This window comes from Piliocolobus tephrosceles, chromosome 20, assembly GCF_002776525.5.
Source record: "Piliocolobus tephrosceles isolate RC106 chromosome 20, ASM277652v3, whole genome shotgun sequence".
Lineage (NCBI taxonomy): Eukaryota > Metazoa > Chordata > Mammalia > Primates > Cercopithecidae > Piliocolobus > Piliocolobus tephrosceles.
The window spans coordinates 48,730,623-48,749,598 of record NC_045453.1 but is presented as its reverse complement, the minus strand read 5'-3'; the positions used below and the strand labels follow the sequence as shown (position 1 = coordinate 48,749,598).

General features: G+C 38.7%; 1 protein-coding gene across 4 annotated transcripts in view; it reads right to left on the bottom strand.

Moving 5' to 3' along the window:
* TASP1 (taspase 1) overlaps positions 1-18,976 on the bottom strand; it is a 318,398-nt gene that overhangs the window by 114,172 nt on the left and 185,250 nt on the right. For all 4 annotated transcript variants that reach the window (XM_023217842.2, XM_023217841.1, XM_023217840.1 and 1 more), the window contains one exon: positions 5,293-5,403. In XM_023217842.2, the coding sequence (XP_023073610.1) occupies positions 5,293-5,403 (111 nt within the window). The remainder of the gene's footprint in view (positions 1-5,292; positions 5,404-18,976) is intronic.

The window sequence follows — 18,976 nt, the reverse complement described above, 5'->3', positions numbered from 1 at the left end:
CTGCATTGAAGAGGACACACATCACATTTGTCCTAGAGGGTACACAAAAAGAGAATCAGGATCTACTGATAGAAACGAAAATCCAAAAGCTGCCTAAAGATGGCAACAGAGCACCTTGATTTGTCATCACAGCTCATTAGGCAGAAGGGCTTAAAAGGCTTATTAGTTATCTACTGCTACATAATAAATTATCTCAAAATGTGGTGGTTTAAGACAGCAAACACTTATTATCTCACAGTTTCTGTGGGTCAGAAATTCCGCAGTGGCTTCATTGGGTGGTTCTTTCAAAGGGTCTCCAATGAGATTTCAGTCAAGATGCTGCCATGGACTGCTGTCATCTGAAGGCTCACTCAGATCTCTGAGGCTGTTGGCAGAAAGCCCTGGTTCCTCAGAAGCAGCTGTTGGGAGGAGGTCGCAGTTTTTTGCGAAGTGGGCTTCCCCAAAACACAGCTGCTTGAGTGTTCTCATGACATGGCAGTTCGTCTCACTGAGAGGGAGTGATTCAACAGAGAGCCCAAGGAGGAAGCCACAATGCCTTTCTGACCTAGTCTCAGAAATCGGACACTGTCACTTCTGCCATAAATTTACTGGTTGGAAGCGAGTCTTGCAGTGTTTGGCTCACAGTCAAGGGCAGGGGAATTGAGCTCCACCTCTTGAAGGGAGGAGTATTGAACAAACTATGGACAAAGCACCTGTAACAAGGTCACACAAATGGACTTTGAAAGTTCCTTCATATCTGAGATTCTCCAATTCTATTCATGAATCAGTAGACAAAGGGCAAACCTCAAAAGTGTCCATTACTTGAGTCATATCACCTTGGAAGCAGCCCACTGGAGCTCTGATAACTAATGTATTTGTCAAGAGGAGAGTCTACCTAACGGCTTCCAGGAAACTCCATCAAGCAGCAATGAGGTCTGATTGAAACTGCTTGTGTGATGTAATGAGAAAAATATTTATGATTTTGAGAAAAGAAAGTGGACACAGAAAAGGAGGAGATTGTGTGATTATATTACTCTTGGGACCAAAAAAGTGATTAACAATATACAGCAGTTAAGTTTTTTTTTTTTAATTTTGGAAATTGTTTTGTTTTATTTGGATGTGTAGAAGAGAAGGACTTCTGAGCTTCTTGTTACTAGAAATTACTAAGCATCCAGGAGCCATGAGTTTATAGTTATACTCTTATGACAGTGAAAAGGCAATAAATGGAAGTCATGGTCCAAACATGAAGCAAATTAATTTATAGCTAATCTGAGCAATTGATAGAAAGGAGAATCCACTGTATCTCAATGACTGAAACAGTCTCCTTTCACACGCAGAGGTTTATGACAAACCCTGATCTCTACGGGTCCGATCTTCTGCTTCTAGGGTATGCAGTGAGCACTATTTATACTATCATCTTGACGCTGTCAATGCTGGTCACTGACACTATTTAGAGTCAACCCCTGATCAAACTACAGAGATAAGTATAGATATAAGAAGGCACATGTTAATAATCATAACAACAATGGTATTGTTGACAGAGGTTGAGGTGAGGTAGGAGAGTGAAGGAGGAAGAGAAAAGGAGAAAAGCGAGTGCTATAGGGTCTGAATGTTTGTTTCCTCCAAAATCCATGTTGAAACCTATTCCCCAAAATGGCAGTATTAAGATGTGGGACCCTGAAAAGGTGATTAGGTCATGAGGACTGTGCCCTCATGAATGGATTTATACCTTCACAGATGAATGGGTTATCATGGGACTGGAACTGGTGGCTTTATAAGAAGAGGAAGAGAGACCTGAGCTAGCACACTCAGCCGCCTCACCATGTGATGTCCTGTGCCCCTATGGACTCCACAGAGAGTCCCCGCCAGCAAGAAGGCCCTCATCACATGCAGCTCCCTGACCTTGGACTTCTCAGCCTCCACGACTATAAGAAATAAATTAATTTTCTTTACAAATCACTCAGGTATTCTGTTAGTTTTAGGTATTCTGTCATAAGCAACAGAAAACAGACTAACAGTGCATGAAAACAGACTAACAGAAAACAGTGCATGGGGCCGGGCGCGGTGGCTCAAGCCTGTAATCCCAGCACTTTGGGAGGCCGAGACGGGCGGATCACGAGGTCAGAAGTTCGAGACCATCCTGGCTAACATGGTGAAACCCCGTCTCTACTAAAAAATACAAAAAAACTAGCCGGGCGAGGTGGCAGATGCCTGTAGTCCCAGCTTACTCGGGAGGCTGAGGCAGGAGAATGGCGTGAACCTGGGAGGCGGAGCTTGCAGTGAGCTGAGATCCGGCCACTGCACTCCAGCCTGGGCTATAGAGCGAGACTCCGTCTCAAAAAAAAAGAAAACAGTGCATGAACTTTCCTCAACTTACATAGTTGAAGTGGTGAAGAATGTTTGATAGACATTATATAAAGTTAATGAATCAAGAAACAGTGTGTTGAAGTGCAATAAAATTTAAAATATTATTTCCAGTTAAGAGTAGAATTCCAACAAAAATCAGGAAGGAAAAGAAGTGGGATATGGTGTCAGCTGGGTTTTTAATTTTTTCACAGCAAGGGGTCACAAGTTACTGACTAATCAAGAAATAGATGTGTGAGCACATTCTATAGAGTGAGGGTGCTTCCCGTGAGAACAACCAGAACCAAAGACTGACTGGTGGCTCTGGAAATGGAGTATAAAAGGTGACTTTCACATCTTTGATTCCTGTCCTTCTATACTGTTTGAATTTACTTTGTTTCTTACTTCCATACCGTTTGAATTTATTTTCTGACCACATACTTAACATTCATACCTGTTATAGAAAGTTCACACAATTGGTAGCATCTATAAATTGACATTAGCCTATGTTCGCCAGGTTTTAGTAGATAAACTTCACAAGCATCAACGCCTCCAGTTAACGAATGGCAAGGTTTCACTTATTTCATAAATTGGTACTTCACACTTAATGCTTCCTCTTGAAATAAAGAGTTTATATATCACTACATTGGTAATAAAAACTATATAATGTGAGCTAAAATACTATGGCTTATCCTTAAATATGCATTTTCGTACCACCAAAAATGAAAAGCCAACCAAAAAGACATTACAGTTTTCAGAGTTAACACAAATAGGTAAGAGTCCGGGCTCAGCAGAGTACTGTGATACTCCTTTTCAGGAATAATCGATGAAACAATTTTAATGCCCCCCCCACCCCCACCCCCACTCCCCCCACAACCCACCGCTGCCCAAACACTAAGGGTTATTCTTCTGAGGTTTTTTGTTTGTTTTATTATACTTTAAGTTCCGGGATACATGTGCAGAATGTGCACGTTTGTTACATAGGTATACACATGCCATGGAGGGCTTGCTGCACCCATCAATCTGTCATCTACATTAAGTATTTCTCCTAATGCTCTCCCTCCCCTAGCCCCCAACCCCCGACAGGCTCCAGTGTATGATGTTTCCCTCCCTGTGTCCATGTGTTCTCACTGTTCAACTCCCAGTTATGGGGCTGTGGTTTTCTGTTCCTGTGTTAAGTTTGCTGAGAATGATGGTTTCCAACTTCATCCATGCCCCTGCAAAGGTTTTATGGAAACCCCATGTCCATCCTCCACATATGTTTAAAACAAACCAGACTGGGTTTAACTATCTAACTGGAAGAACATTCAAAGGATTCAACAATGATTAAGATACCAAAGAATAAAACTAGTATTTGTCTTGATTTAACAAAACATGACTGTTAAAAAGCACATCTCCTTGATGTAACCTAGGTACTATATACAGAGGGTAGAAGGAACGACTGTGGCAAAAAAATATATATATATATATATAGCTGGTGGTTAGCGTCCAGGTGGAGAAAAAGGCCTTTTATATAAAGTGTACTTTTTCTCTGAGGAATGAACAAAGAGATTTTATGAAAATGTTTTAGGCTTCTATAGAAAAAGTATTTTTATACCCATAAAAAACACTCAGTCTTCTACTTCATAAACTATGAAGGGATGTGTACTACAGCAATTGACAACAATCACACAATATACATCAGGCACCACTCACGCTTTCTGTAAGGAAATTTACAGGAAAGGTTAAACTACCACAACTCCCGTGGATGACCTATAGTGCTTGTATTAAAAAAAACAAAAGCAACAAAAAACACAAGAATGGACTAGTACACTGAGCTAGCGCAATGAAAATGTACAAACTCCTACTGCATGTAACATGGATGAATCTAACAAGCTTAAATACTGACTGGAGACTAGACACAAGTGATACATACTCCTGATTCTATTGACATAATAAATAAAACCAGGCAAAACTAACCATGGTGTTATAAGTCAGCATACTGTTTTAACTTTGGAGGGGGTAGAGATCAGAAGGGGTCAAAAGGGGACTTCTGGGGTTGTGGTACAGTTCTTTTTTTTTTTTTAATCTGGGTGCTGGTTACAGTGGGGTGGGTTCACTTTGTGATAATTCATCGAGCAGTTGCAGTTATGATTTGTACACTTTTCTAAAAATGTACGTATGCTTCAGTTAAAAAGTTAACTTAAAAAAAATAACATATGGTGCCCCTGCTAGTGTATGTGTCACCTTTATGCAGATTTTTTTAATGTGTCCCCTCTGGAGAGATGGATTAGAAAAAGGCAACCCTGTGGTCGGTGGCCGCCCCACAACTCTGTGCCTTCACAAGCAGAGGGTGGGCTGGGTTTCATCCCACTGGTGCTTGGCTGGAAACAAAACCACACATCTGGATGGACATCTGCAAATCTGCAAAAACACTCATTTGACCCTCTCTCACCACAGCTCTGTGAGGAGGGGAGGGCAGACGTCCTTGTTTCACAGATGAGGAAATGGCGTGGAACAGCAAGACCGATGCACGAAAGTGTCATGGCTAACGAGCCACGGAGCCAGGACTGACCTCTAGGCCAGCAGCTTTTCACACGCTTCTCATTCCTTTTGGGGAATGGGAACAGGAAGAAGCTTCTCTCTCTATTACTGTGTGCCTTGTTATGGGGTCACCTCAAGTGCTTTGCGGAATAAGATAGGGCATGAATACGTGGTCCAATGTTGTTAATACTGGACTTTAGTAAAGGTCCTTGGTTCTAAGCTTATTTGAAATGTATTCTCTAAGTGTGCACTTAAAAATGAACATTCATCTTTTACATGCTTACCTACGGAAAACGATCAGCAGAACAGGGAGGTTCAGATAGCAATAAAGAATGCCGACCCTCTCGCCGTTTAAAATTATTGACTTAAGGGTATACATGTTTTCATTTTTTCTTGAAAAAATAAAATAAAAGAGAAAGACGCACACAATGCACATGTCTCACTTACCTAGAAGCGTCTGCTTATTTTGGGAGGAGTCAGGCTCGGCAGAACATCTGCACGAACGGAGAACAATCACTCCGCCTAGCACGCCATCTTCACTGGCGAGGAAAGGTGAACCTAGGCAGAAAGGACTAGTAGTCATTTTTCAGTGAATTTTACTTTTTTAATTTTCAATTTTCATTTGATTATTAGAACAAAAATGTGGCATGAATAAGATCTTGAAAGATGCCCATTTTCTGACAACCACCATTGTTCATACCTCATTATATACTTGATGGCAAAGGCAGGTTTATGCCTGAACAGGGGCCATTTGGCAAAGAAAATGCCACATGCTGTCAAGAAGATGTAAGTGGGGGAGGGAATGTGCATTACTGTATTCCGAATGGAAGTGGAAACGCTACCAGATTAAAGGACCAAAACACAAATACAGGAAAAAATGCTCAACAACTCTCTTTGATCAGCTCTTAGGGATCACTTACCACAGGCTCTCCCTGCTGTCAGGGACACACCACCAAAAGCTTCAGTTTACTACCTTAAATGCAATTTGAAACAATAAGCCACAAACTTTATTATAAACATTTTTAAATGCTTCTGATGGTTCGCACAAATAAGGGTGAAACTGCATTTCTATGATGAGAGTCTGGTGGTTAGAAAGAGTTGGGCCTCTTTGAGATCTCACACACTGAACCACTGTGAGCATTTCAAGAACATTATATTTTAAAACCCCTCATTTTTCTTCCCCAAGGACATCATCTTCAAACATCTGGCATAGCAAGTGAGCACGTGGAGAACAAATGCAAAATTAACCCAAGAACTATCAAAGAGAGTAGTAAAAAGTCAAACCCAACCAAATTGGATTTGGTGGGAGCTTCTGGTTAAACTTACTATATTAAATACATGTATTTTTCTCCCTCCCTCCCCAAATCCTACTGACCTGATAGGAAAGGAAGAAAAAAGCCATAGCCCAATAAGGGCAGAGAAAGAGGCAGACAAGGAAAAAACTGACCTTTTGGAAAATGGTAAGAAGACAGATAAGTGGTTGCTCACCTAGCAAACCCACGAAAGCTGAAACCTAAGTTTTCGTGAGGCAGGGGAAAAATGGAATGGAGGATACCCACAGGAAACCAAACCAGTTTTGCCATAAAATGCAAAAAGGTTCAGAAATTGGAGGCTTCAAGTTCCTCTGAAGGCAGGAGTACAGGGTAGAGATGATAAAAGATGGTAAGCTGACAATGTCCAAAAGATCAGAGGTTGCCCTGCTAAGAATGCCATCATTTTGTTTTGTTTTTAGTTTTTAAAGGGTTGTTTAAAAGAGAAAAACAAAGGAGGAGGAGGAAGAGAAGGAGAACAACATGCCACACAGACCGTGATACAGGCTGCAAAGCCCATAATCTTTATTCTCTAGCTCTTTCACAGAAAAACTTTGCCAACTCCTGATCTAGAACAGAAGATCAGAACTGCAGTTCCTTTCCAAAAAGGAAGTGACTCCTCCCTAACCCTGAAGAAGCCAGGATATTCACTCTCTAGAGAAGGTGAACCAGAGAGAGTTGAGACTTGGGAGCATCAGGGTTAGCCCAGGGCAGGAAAGAAGCTACACACTGAAAACAGGGAGCTGAGGTATGTCTTTATGCTAAACAGTGAAATAACCAGCTCCCAGAATGCAAGAAATCAAACTGATATACTCCAAGAAGAGACTAGATAGTCCCTTTCCAGCAACCCAGCCAACTCAAGACTAAAGACCTACTTGAGAGATGCCCGCAAGAAAACATGTCCTTGCCTTAGGGTGAGGGCTTCAAGATGACAAGTATGACTCATACACAAAAGGATTTTAGTTCAGCTTGGCGTTTAACTATTAAATAGTTAATACCAAACCATTGATATGTAACTACTACAGACAATCTAGGATTATTAGTTGTTTTAGTTAGGCCTCTGTTTTAGGAAAAGACAGAGACCAAAAGAAACAAAATAGTTATACAGGGAAAATTTGGGCAAGTGTACTGAGCAGAAGAAAAGTAAAACAAAACAACAACAACAAAAAACATTAAAGAGACAGATGAAAAATGAGTGAAAAATATTAAAAAATCACAAGACTAGGCCAGAACTATCCAATATGTGAATAACAGGAGTTTTAGAGAGACTAGAAAAAATAAAAGGAGTAAAATTTCTAAGAAATAATTCAAAAACATTTCCAAGAATTTTAGATGTGTTCAAACTGAAAAGGTCCATCAACCTCCCAGTACAACTCATGAAAAAGGCACCTCATGAAGATTTATCACTATGAAATATTAAGATACTAAGGAAGGAAAGAAGGGTCTAAAAACTTTCAAATGGGAAGAAAAGATCACATGGAAAGCAAGGGTATTACAATGGCATCAGATTTCTCAACAACAGCAATACCTGAAGCTAAAAGATTATGAGGCACTCTCTTCAAAATGCTGAGGAAAAATTATTTCCAACCTAGAATTCTCTATTCAGCCAAAAGATCAATAAAGTATGAAAGCGGAATAAAGCTCTACAAAGTCTCAAAGAGATTACCTCCTATGCATTCTTTCTCAGAAAGCTACAGGATGAATGTTCCTTGACAGAATGAAGAAGTGCGGTAAATAATGAGGAAGAAAATAAGATCTGGATACAGAGGATCCAAAACAAGAGAAGATAATGGGATTCCAGATGACAGAGCTATGCAGCAAGCTGAGAGAGCAAACTCTGAATTGGAGCATAAAGTCAGAGGAGGCCAGGAAAGGTAATTCTAAGGGGAGGGAAAAATAAACTGACTGAATACCTGTTGGTTTGAAATTACTGAGAGAAAATGTTTCAGATTTTGAGGAAAGTTTGGAGATGAAAAATAATACCAAAAAAAATAAGATTTGTACAAGAAATGAAATGGAATCACAGTATACTATGTAGCTAGGATGTGAATCGCTAGAGTAAACAAATATAAACTCTCATACTGATGAGCTAAAAAAAAAAAAGGGAGAAATATAATACACTGAGAAAAGTTTAATTTTCAGAACCATCCTGCCATGAGACATTTTGAGTTTAATTTTCAGAACCACCCTGCCATGCAATTTTTTATTATCATTTCCAGATGAAGAACCTGAGCTTCAGAGAGGTTCAATGAGTTGCTACAACCAAGCTATAGTTGAGCAGGAAATATGGCTTCCCCCAGCATCTTCTGAGCCATGATCCTTGCTTCATTTGTAGCAATGCCTCTCAGGTAACAAAAAATTCTCTGAATAACCTCAAAATGCAACTGTGTACTGGAAACCTCCATCCCAACAGTACTCAAACATGGCACCTCTACAACTGTTCCTTTTACCACCAAATCCAGAAACTTCTCCTGGCCTCCAATAGCTCATCTAAGCTCAAAACCCTCTACCTCTTCCCTCTCCAACAATTCAACACTTTACACCATGTCAAATCTGTTAGTTCTCCCTATGACCTCATTTTGGCCTGCCCCCTCCCTTCATTCCCACTGACAAGACCCTCAATGTATTCTCATTGTCCAAGAAACCCTGCAACCAGCTCTAATCTGGCCTTCTGCTCTAGTCATTCAAATCTCTAAATTAATTAATTTAATAAAAATGTACTAAGTGCCAGGACTCTTCTAGGCACTGGGGATACAGAAGTCAACAAAGCCCCTGTATACATCCAGTTGAGCAGCTTGGGGGACAAGTACTAAACTCACAAACCAATATGGAAATCCACCCAATAGCAGTAAGTGTTATGAAGAAAATGAACCAGGTAAATGATGGAGAGTGTCACTGGGGCTGAGCCTTGTCTACATCAAAGAGCAAGAAGGCCTCTTTTGGTCAGGAGCTAACCATGTGATAATCTGAGGAAAGACCATTCCAGGCAGATCGACCAGCAAATGCAGAGACTCTGAGGTGAGGGAGTGAGGGGAAGAAAGGATAGAACATGAGTTTAAGAGAGGGGCAGTGCCAGGTCACAGACAGTGATAACATTTATTTGGACTTGTAAAAGTTACTTAGCTGTGCAGAATGTAATGGCAAGGCAAGCATAAAAGCAACAACCAAGCTGCTGTGGCAGGCCAGTTGAGAGGTGACAGTGGACTGGGTGAGCCTTGTGACAGTGGAGGCTATCTACAGAAGCTGGGTCTGTGATATATTCTGCAAGTAGAACTAATAGAGTTGTTCATGGAAGGGACATCGGAGGCATGGGAAACAGAGACTCCAAAGTTTACTGTAAAAAGAGATATGCAACCCAGCCATGGCCATATCATTAAACAACTGAAAAACCTGTAATAGCTCCCAACCGCCTGTAGAATGATGCCCAAATTCCTTAGTCTGGCGTAGCCCTTCTTATCCTTCCCAATCTTATCACCCTGTTTATTTTACACATCATTTGTACTTCCCATACTCTACTCCCCTAAGATTTCCCCCTGGGCCCCTGGTTGTGAACTGTCCTTCCTGGCTCCCTTTCCCCTGATAAACTGAGTCTGTTCTTCAGCTCCAGTGCCTTTTATACAGATCCAAACTTTCCGGGGTAAAGGTATCTCATTCACCTTTGAAGCCCCCTAGTTATTAGCAAAATAATTCCACCACACACACACACACACACACACACACACACACACACACACTCCTGCCTACATCACTGTAGTGTGGCAAAAAGAATGGCAAGAAAGAAGAAAATGATCCCAGCACTTTGGGAGGCCAAGGTGGGTGGATCACGAGGTCAGGAGTTCAAAATCATCCTGGCCAAGATGGTGAAACCCTGTCTCTATTTGTAAAAATACAAAAATTAGCCGGGCATGGTGGCGGGCTCCTGTAATCCCAGCTACTCAGGAGGCTGAGGCAGAGAACTGCTTGAACCTGGGAGGTGGAGGTTGCAGTGAGCCGAGATTGCACCACTGCACTCCAGTCTGGGTGAGGCGACAGAGCAAGACTCCGTCTCAGGAAAAAAGAAAAAAAGAAGAGAATGGCACTTTTACACAAGTACTCTGAAAGGGAGCAAGGGCCCAGGCTACTATGCAAGCTTATATCAGCGCTGCATTTGGTATGAGCTCGTCCAATTATTTAATGAAAGTACGGTTAGAGTGCATTTCAAAATTCCATATTTTTTGTGGAAAATACTAAGATTTTATATTATCACCATGGTGCTGGAAAAACACTAACATAGACAGAAAACCTTGTTTTAGTCTTGTGATAGCAACTATGTGTTATTAAGATATAACTTTTTAAATTGCAATCTTCAGCTTTTTCAAGCTTTTTTGGAAGGCTGTTGAGGACTGAATTTTTATGTATGAACTTTTTATAGCTTCTAAGATGCTATTCAAACATGTGGTGGCAGTAACACTGATGGTAAGGACCATTGAGCATTTTGCTGGTTTTCAAAAACTATCATGTGGAACAAGATGTATTACTATACCAGCCTAGTTAATCTTCTACAACAGCTGGAACCAGTGCTCAACTCACTAGATGGTGGTGGTGACAGAGTATCAATTTCCCTAGTTAAAAATGTCAAAGTGTCTATATAAAAGGAGACATTATTTATTCCTCTTACTAGTGAAGAAAAAGAGAGAGAAAGAAAAATTAACATGGAGTGACATGTGGGGCACTGCCTAAGCACTTTCTACACCCACAGAGGGAAACGGGGACAAAAACTAATAAACTAAGACAATCCTAAATTCCATTAACATATGTGCAAGCAGCTGCAAAAAACAAGTGGATTAGTAAAGAAGTAAGAAAGAAGACCAAACTTTATTCACTATAATAATCTCAACTAGATCCCCTAAATACCTAAGTCTGTAACTGCTATGGAATGAAACTGTAATTACAGATGGTGAGACACACTCACTGTGATTAAATGTATGTAATCTGGACATTGACTTAGGTTGTAAATCCAGACTATATACAAATTACAGACCCACTTATTGTATTTTGCTATAATCTTTAAGGATGAAAACACTGAAGAAATTTGAGAGGAGGATCACAATGAAAACAGAGAAGTTAACAAGAATCTGAATGCATATTATTTTGGTTGCTAGTAACAGATTCCTAAATAGAAAAATCTAAAGCAGCAAGGGGAATTTGCCAGCTCATAAAATCTAAAAGGAAAAAAACCAAACGGGTTAACCCTGATGTGATCAACTAGAACCACAAGGCCAGTGGAGTGGAGTTAGGATTAGACAAACAAATCCACAGATGTCCACAACACACAAACGGACAGAACATAGAGCCAGAGAACCAGGAAATCAGAGTTCCAGATTTGATGCTGTATTCTTGAACAAGACACCTTATCTCTCTGAACCATGCTTTTCTTCCTTCATCTGAAAAATAAGACACTGGACTAATAGTCTCTGATGTGCATGTATAGTGTTAGGAGTATTTTCAGTATTAGAGATTCATCTCTACCCATGAACGCAACCAGCATTACCTGATACCAGACAAGCCAAAATATCAGAGTTCCTTTTGCAAAACCTGACACAAAGCTTCCTCTTCAACACATGGGAATTTATCAAGAGAGTCATTCTGTAGCTAGAAGGTAGCTGCTAGTGTTCTACCTTCCCATTACATTTAATAAAGAATTTCTGTCCTTTCAATGTATTTCTGTGCATTGCTTTTCTCTTTTTAAGTCCTATGTGCCAAATCACTTGAATGCCATTCTCTCTTGGAGGAATTACATGCCTATTGATAAAAATAAATACATTGACACACAGAGACAGTTTGGAGGTCAGGTGAGCAAGCAAATAAAGAACTGGGGAATGATGAATATTCCCTACTGAAAACACATACCCCAACTCCAGAACAAGAGATTATAAATATATTATTTAAATACCGAAGCAGGATAACAGTTTATACTTCCTGGAAGATCAAGGACTTTTTCTCTTAAGATGCACTTAAGTCTACAAGATTGTCTCCATCATCCTATAAATTAAGTTAACTGCATTCTACCATTTGCTGCTCCTACAAAAATCCCAGTGGAATGATGTTCACTACATTCACGAAGAGAAGCCAAAGGAAACAAAGAAAGAACCTCAGGCACATGGAGGTAAATGAGCCTACAGAAACACAAGGAAGAAGCGGGAACTGGGCATTAGAATCCACCTCCAGTTCAGCTTACGGATATCATCACTGTGTGCCGTTTTCTGGTGATAAGCAGAATTTCAAGGTCTCCAACTTAACTTTTAAAGAGGAGAGGAGAGGAGAGTTGAATTGAAAACCGAGTTAAGTTTGGCCAATAACCATTTTGAAATCCCTTATCTAACAAAATTTAAAAGACAGGAAGAGTCAGCTTATTTCAGAACAGAAAATTCCAAACTTCCAAACTATAATCAAAACTATAATCCCATATACATATGGGAGAGATATTCAATCTTTGGATAAATTCACTGACTCTGCCACAAAGATTAGGAGTAAGAAACCAAACTAGACTGAGAATTCAATTAAATCCTTGGCTTCTTGATTTAATCAATCGTATATGTACCTAATACTGTACTAGAAATGAGACAAGAGTTTTTTTGTTGTTTTTAAAAAGTTTAACACAGGGTCTCTGTCCTCAATGACATAATTCAGTTGAGAAAAAACAACATATTTTGAAATTCATAAAGCAGTCTAAGAAGAATCAGAAGGCATCTTGTTTTTCTGAATGTTCCATCCCAGCATTCCATCTGCAAATGGAGAGAGGCTTGGGATCCCACAAACCCATCGTCCAGAAACAATGATGGGTTGAGACAGGAGAACTGCTGACCAAGGGAGGAAGTGGGAATGTCCGACACAGAACTGAAGACTCAATGGAGGGGAAGCCAAATGGCCTAGGCTTTTAGCCCTAGTTCCAGCATTCTCCATGATTAACTTTTAGGTAAGAAGAAGTTCTTTGCCTTCAGAATCTACTACCCTGCCAACCCCTAGATGCAGGAGAATGTAGTGAACACCTTCCTTCCTCTCATTTCCAGCTGCTAGACCTCCATCTCCACGAGCATCACAAAATAGAAGAGGGCAAAATAAAGCCAGATAGTGGCAGAAGGCAAACTGTCCTTTGTGGGAGTAGGTGGGGTGGTATAGATGCATATTTGCACATTAATACTAAAGTAGAAGCTATGAATTTGAGAAGCACAACATTCATTCAACAAATATTTCATATTTTATAAAAATTCACTTCACAATATTTAAGAATCAGTTCTGTGCCAACCACTGTGTAATAGTGAATAAGGCAAAATCGGTGGTCTCAAGTCATCTATGATATGACAATCAATAAACAATGCTAGAAGGGAAAATCAAGCAGGATAAGAGAGACACAGTTGTATGACAGGTATGGAGGGAGACAGTCGTTTAATCAGGATGGTCAAGGATGGCCTCTCTGATAAAAGTAAAATTTCGAGAAAAACTCCAGCAAGTAAGAGAACAAACAACATAGGTATTGGACGCTTGAGACAAAAATGCTTCCAGTGTAGTAAAGAAATACATCTCCATAGACAATATATATAATACAGATACTAGGCCCAATGACCAGGTGTGCTCATCAGTTTACATCAAGAAAAGGAGGGGCTGGATGGTATTCAGCTGATTGTTAACAGTTGGTATCCTTAATGGTTGTTAACTATCTTGACTACCCCATGACAAAAAGTACATTTTCAATAAATTACTGTTCTTCTAAGAAATGTACTACGAAACCACCGCTGTAGGTTTTAAATAACAACAAAATGATAACAAAAAACCCACAAAATAATATAAAATGAAAGCATCTGTCTCACTCCAGGGCCTATCTATAGATGTAAGTACCATCAAGAGTTCCTTGTAGACAAAAGCCACACCAAGGCAATTTTCAATGCACTATATTCACTGTCACTTAGCCCTAAAAAAAAAAATTATTCTTATCAATAAAGTCACAAATAAAAAGTTTTAATCAGAAAAAAGGGAGTTCTTTGTATATCCTTTCTGAAATTATCCATATGTAATCTGGGCATTTTAAAAATTTTTCATTCAACAGGACCATGTTTTACACACTATTCTCAATCTGACTTTTTAAATTCAACAATATAGCTCAGAGATCCTCCATCTCAGCACACACAAATTTCACTTAGACTTTTCAACAATGAATATGCTCTTGGACACAGATGCCATCACTTCTTTATTTAGTATTCTATTGAGGGACATTTAGATTGTTACCAGTTTTGGTTTTTTGCCATTGCAAGTAATGCCACGGTGAACATGTGGACATATTTACCTTTCACACGTGTATGAACATATCTACAGGATATATTTCCAAACACAGAGTTGATGAATCAATCAGCATACTCATTTATTTGCTACAGATTCCTAAACTTTCCTCTAAAAATATTTACACCCACAAGAAACAGTGTTTGAGAGTACATATTTTCCCGATGGGGAAATGCCAGCCTTACAAAAACTAGGTATTAGCAAACTTTTTGATTATTACTAATCTGATACATGAAAAACAGTAGTATCACACTATTGTGTTGATTTGCATTTATTTATGAATAAATTAATTACCTATATGTTTACAAGCCATTTGTGTTTATCTGTGACTTGCTCTCACATCTGCGGCATACACAACTGGTTGCCTACATATTATCCATTCTCCCTTTCTTCCTTACAGTAAGGCAATCCCCAATTTTGTTTGGGGTAGAAAAGTGCCTAGCTTCCCAAACTCTTTTGTGGCTGGTTAGCTAAGTGGCAAAGTGTTCTAGCAGAGCTTATTAAAGGGCAGACTCGACTAGCACAAATTTTATTGGCTGCTGCCATCTGCTTCAGACTTTATGCCTGGAAGTGGAGCAGCTATCTTGTTCTCATGAAGAATAAAGCCACCTACTAAAGAGAGCCAAACAGAGAGAAGCTAAGCCCCAAATGCACTATGAAGCCTGTGTGCCAGGCTGAAAGGCTGGATTGCTTTCAGACATTTTATGTGAGAAAATAAAAGCCCTCATTTTGTTAAGCCCTTCTGTCTGGATTTGTCCTATCAACATAATCCTAAACTGAAAATTTCCTTCATCCATATCTTTATTGGGTACTTGTATTTTTTTCTTACTAATTTGCTATACTCTTTACTTATTAAGGCAGTAAGTCCTTGGCTATTATGTGCTGCAAATATTTTTCCCTAGTTGGTCATATTATTTGTTAATTTTATCTACGACCTTTTTTGTAATACAGAAGTTTTTAATGCTTATGTAATCAAAATATGTAGTCTCTTTCTTCTAAGGCTTCTGTGTTGGCAGTTTTACAAGAAAGGTCTTCCCTAATAAAAAAATTATGAAAATAACTTACCCATGTTTTCTATTAGTGTTTTCACAATTACAATTTTTAATTTTAGAATGTCAGTTCTTCTGGACTTAATTTTGGTATAAAGACTGTAGTGAAGATCTTGTTGTTGTTTTATAATCCTAAATGGTCGGCCAATTGCCCAACATAAATTTCTTGAAAAAGGTCTCTCTTATCCATTGATTTGAAATACATTTTTAATCACACAGTAAATTCCCATATGTATTTGCATGTACACCTAGATTAACCTGTTCCATTGATGAAATTATTCCTATATTGATTTCAAGTGGCTTTATTTTCACAATATTCTTTGCTGCTTTCATATCATTTTTCCACATTATCTTAAACATTGGCTTGACAAATACTCTTGCCTTTGCTTTAATTAGAATTTTCATATGGTCATAATTTAATTAACTGTGATTTTGCTTTAGGGTCAGAATGTCCTGATAATTTTTTCCCAGGAAAACCTAAAGACAGAGTCAATTATAGCCTTGTCACTCCAAAATTCTGGGATCGTGTATTCTCACACAAAGAAATGTCGCGTGGTACCCTAAAATAAAATGCGCAGGTAGACTTGTACATAATTTAAAGGGATCTCTTACGTCTTTGATCAAATAAGTATCTTTGTAGAATGTCTTCTGAGATGTACACAGTAGGAAATGCAACATTTTTTTCATGGTCAGTTCTTGCTCTGCTAATCTATTTTATTTGCCACAGGCTATAATCACCATCCATAATACTCCAACAAAATAATTCTCAGCAACCCTCAGCCTACTCCCAAAAAAAAAGGACAAAAAGAATGCAAAACAAACCAACACAAAAACCCTTAGTTCTAAGAGGGGTTAGATGGCAAGTTGTCTTTGAGTGAGGTAAAAACACCCAGGATTGGTACATTTTTAGGTCAATCAATCATGTGTATATAGAAGAATTCACTGCTTCAGTGTTTAAAACATACATAGCATTAAAACTTTTTTTTTTTCTGAATGAACAGAGTGTTTGCTCATTAAATTCTAGATTCTATGTGTGCTAACAATCTTATGGTATCTACAGTATCGCCCAAAGGCACCAGAGCTCCTGAGCAATGCCTTTTGCTTCAGGAGGACTACGCTGGTATCTTTTATGTGGACGTGGTAAACAAAGTTGATATGGTCAAATAATGCAGGTGAGCAACCTGGGGTACATGGGACTGTCTCCACCAGTCACTGCCTGAAGACCTTCAAAGGACATCAGACTTTGAAGAACATTATACATTTAGTTGTTGTTGCTCATTGTGTTTCCTTCTCTGAGTTATTTCCTTACATACCCAGTTTTACCATGAGAGCAACTCTATTCACTTTTACTTTGTATGGTCAGATCCCACTTACTGTGCAGAAGCACATAACATAGAAGCCTTCTAGCATGGTTTTAATTCTGACGTAAAATCAATTTAATGTAGCTTTGTGTGCTCTCATGAACTTTGTCTTTAAGTAAGTAAATAAATAAATCTATTTTATTGCAACAACAATGGCTTTGCACAGCTGCTGTGTGGGAAGCTTGATAAAATGGTGATTGCTGATATTCCAATTCCTATTAAGTTTCCGGATACTTCAATATTTTTCACTTTGATGATTGCACTGAGGTTATATAGTTATATAATTCTAAATGCATATTGTTATACTTGAACTTACAACTCTAGGTCTAGAAATACTGCAATGTTTACATTGTGAACTTTAAATGAAACTGTCATATATCCCTATATAGTGAATCACTGTATCCTGAACCCTATAATAGGTAGTCACCCATTAATGCAGGAGGACATTTACATAGAAAGCTATAATTCAATTGTACAATGTATCAGTGCAATGATATATAGGTTTTTGCATCTCACTTGAATGTGCTTCTCTATATAAAGGCATACCTTGAAGATACCGAAGGTTCATTTCCAAACAACCGCAACAGCAAATAACACAATAAATGGCATACCATAATAAAGTGAGTCATACAAGTTTTTTTGGTTTCTCGGTGCATATGCAAGTTATGTTTACACTACTATACTGTAATCTACTAAGTGTATAACAGTGCTATGTCTTAAAAAAAGTAAATAATTTAAAAAATACTTTATTGCAAAAAATACTAATGATTATGAGACTCAGGTGAGTCATATCCTTTTGCTGGTGGGTGATCTTGCCTCGATGTTGAAGGCTGCTGATGGATCAGAGTGATGGCTCATGAAGACTGAGGTAGCTGTAACAATTCCTTAAAAATAAGACGGCAATGAAGTTTGCAGCATCAATTGACTCTTCCTTTCATGAAAGATTTCTTTGTAGCATGCAATGCTGTTTAATAGCATTTTACTCACAGTAGACCTTTCAAAATTAAAGTCAATCCTTTCAAACCTTGAAGTTGCTTTATCAAATAAGTTATGCAATATCCTAATTCTTTTCCTTATTTCAACAATGTTCACAATTTCTTCACCAGGAGAAGATTCCATCTCAAGAAATCACTTTCTTTGCTCATCCACAGAAGCAACTCCTCATCTGTTAAAGTTTTATCATAAAACTGCAGCAATTCAGTCACATCTTCAGGCACCATTCTAATTCTAGTTTCTTGATATTTCTACCACATTTACAGTGACTTCCTCCAATGAAGTTTTAACTCCTCAAAGTCATCCATGAAGGTTAGAATATACTTCTTCCAAACTCTTGTGAATGTTATTTTGACCTCTTCCCGTGAATCACAAATGTTCCCAATGGCATCCAGAAGGTTTTTAATTTACTTGACCCAGATTTCAAAAGCAACAAGTCCTGATGGAGAAGGTTTTCAAAAGGTTTTTAATTTACTTAACCCAGGTTCATCAGAAGAATCACTATCTATGGCAGCTATAGCCTTATAAAATGTATTCCTTGAATAATAAGAGCTTCAGTATGGATGTTATGTTAGCAGCCATGAAAATATTAATCTCCTTGTACATCTCCATCAGAGCCCTTGCATGATCAGTGCATCGTCATAGAGCAAAACTATTTTGAAAGGAATATATTTTCCTTAGCAGTAGATCTCAACAATGGGATTAAAATATTCAATAAACTGTGGTGTAAATACCTGTGCTGTCATCTAGACTTTGATGTCCCATTTATAAGGCACAGGAAGAGCAGATTTAGTATAATTCTTAAGGACCCTAGGATTTTTTGAATGATAAATAAGCACCGGCTTCAACTGAAAATCACCAGCTGCATTAGTCTCTAACAAGAGAGTCAGCATGTTCTCAGAAGCCAAAGCATTGACTTCTCCTGGCCAGCTATGAAAGTCCTAGATGGCATCATCTTCGAATAGAGGGCCATTTTGTCTGCCTTGAAAATCTGTTGTTTAGTGCAGTCACCTTCTTCAGTGATCTTAGCTAGATCTTCTGGATAACCTGTTGCAGCTTCTCCATCAGGACTTGTTGCTTCACCTTGAACTTTCATATTATGGAG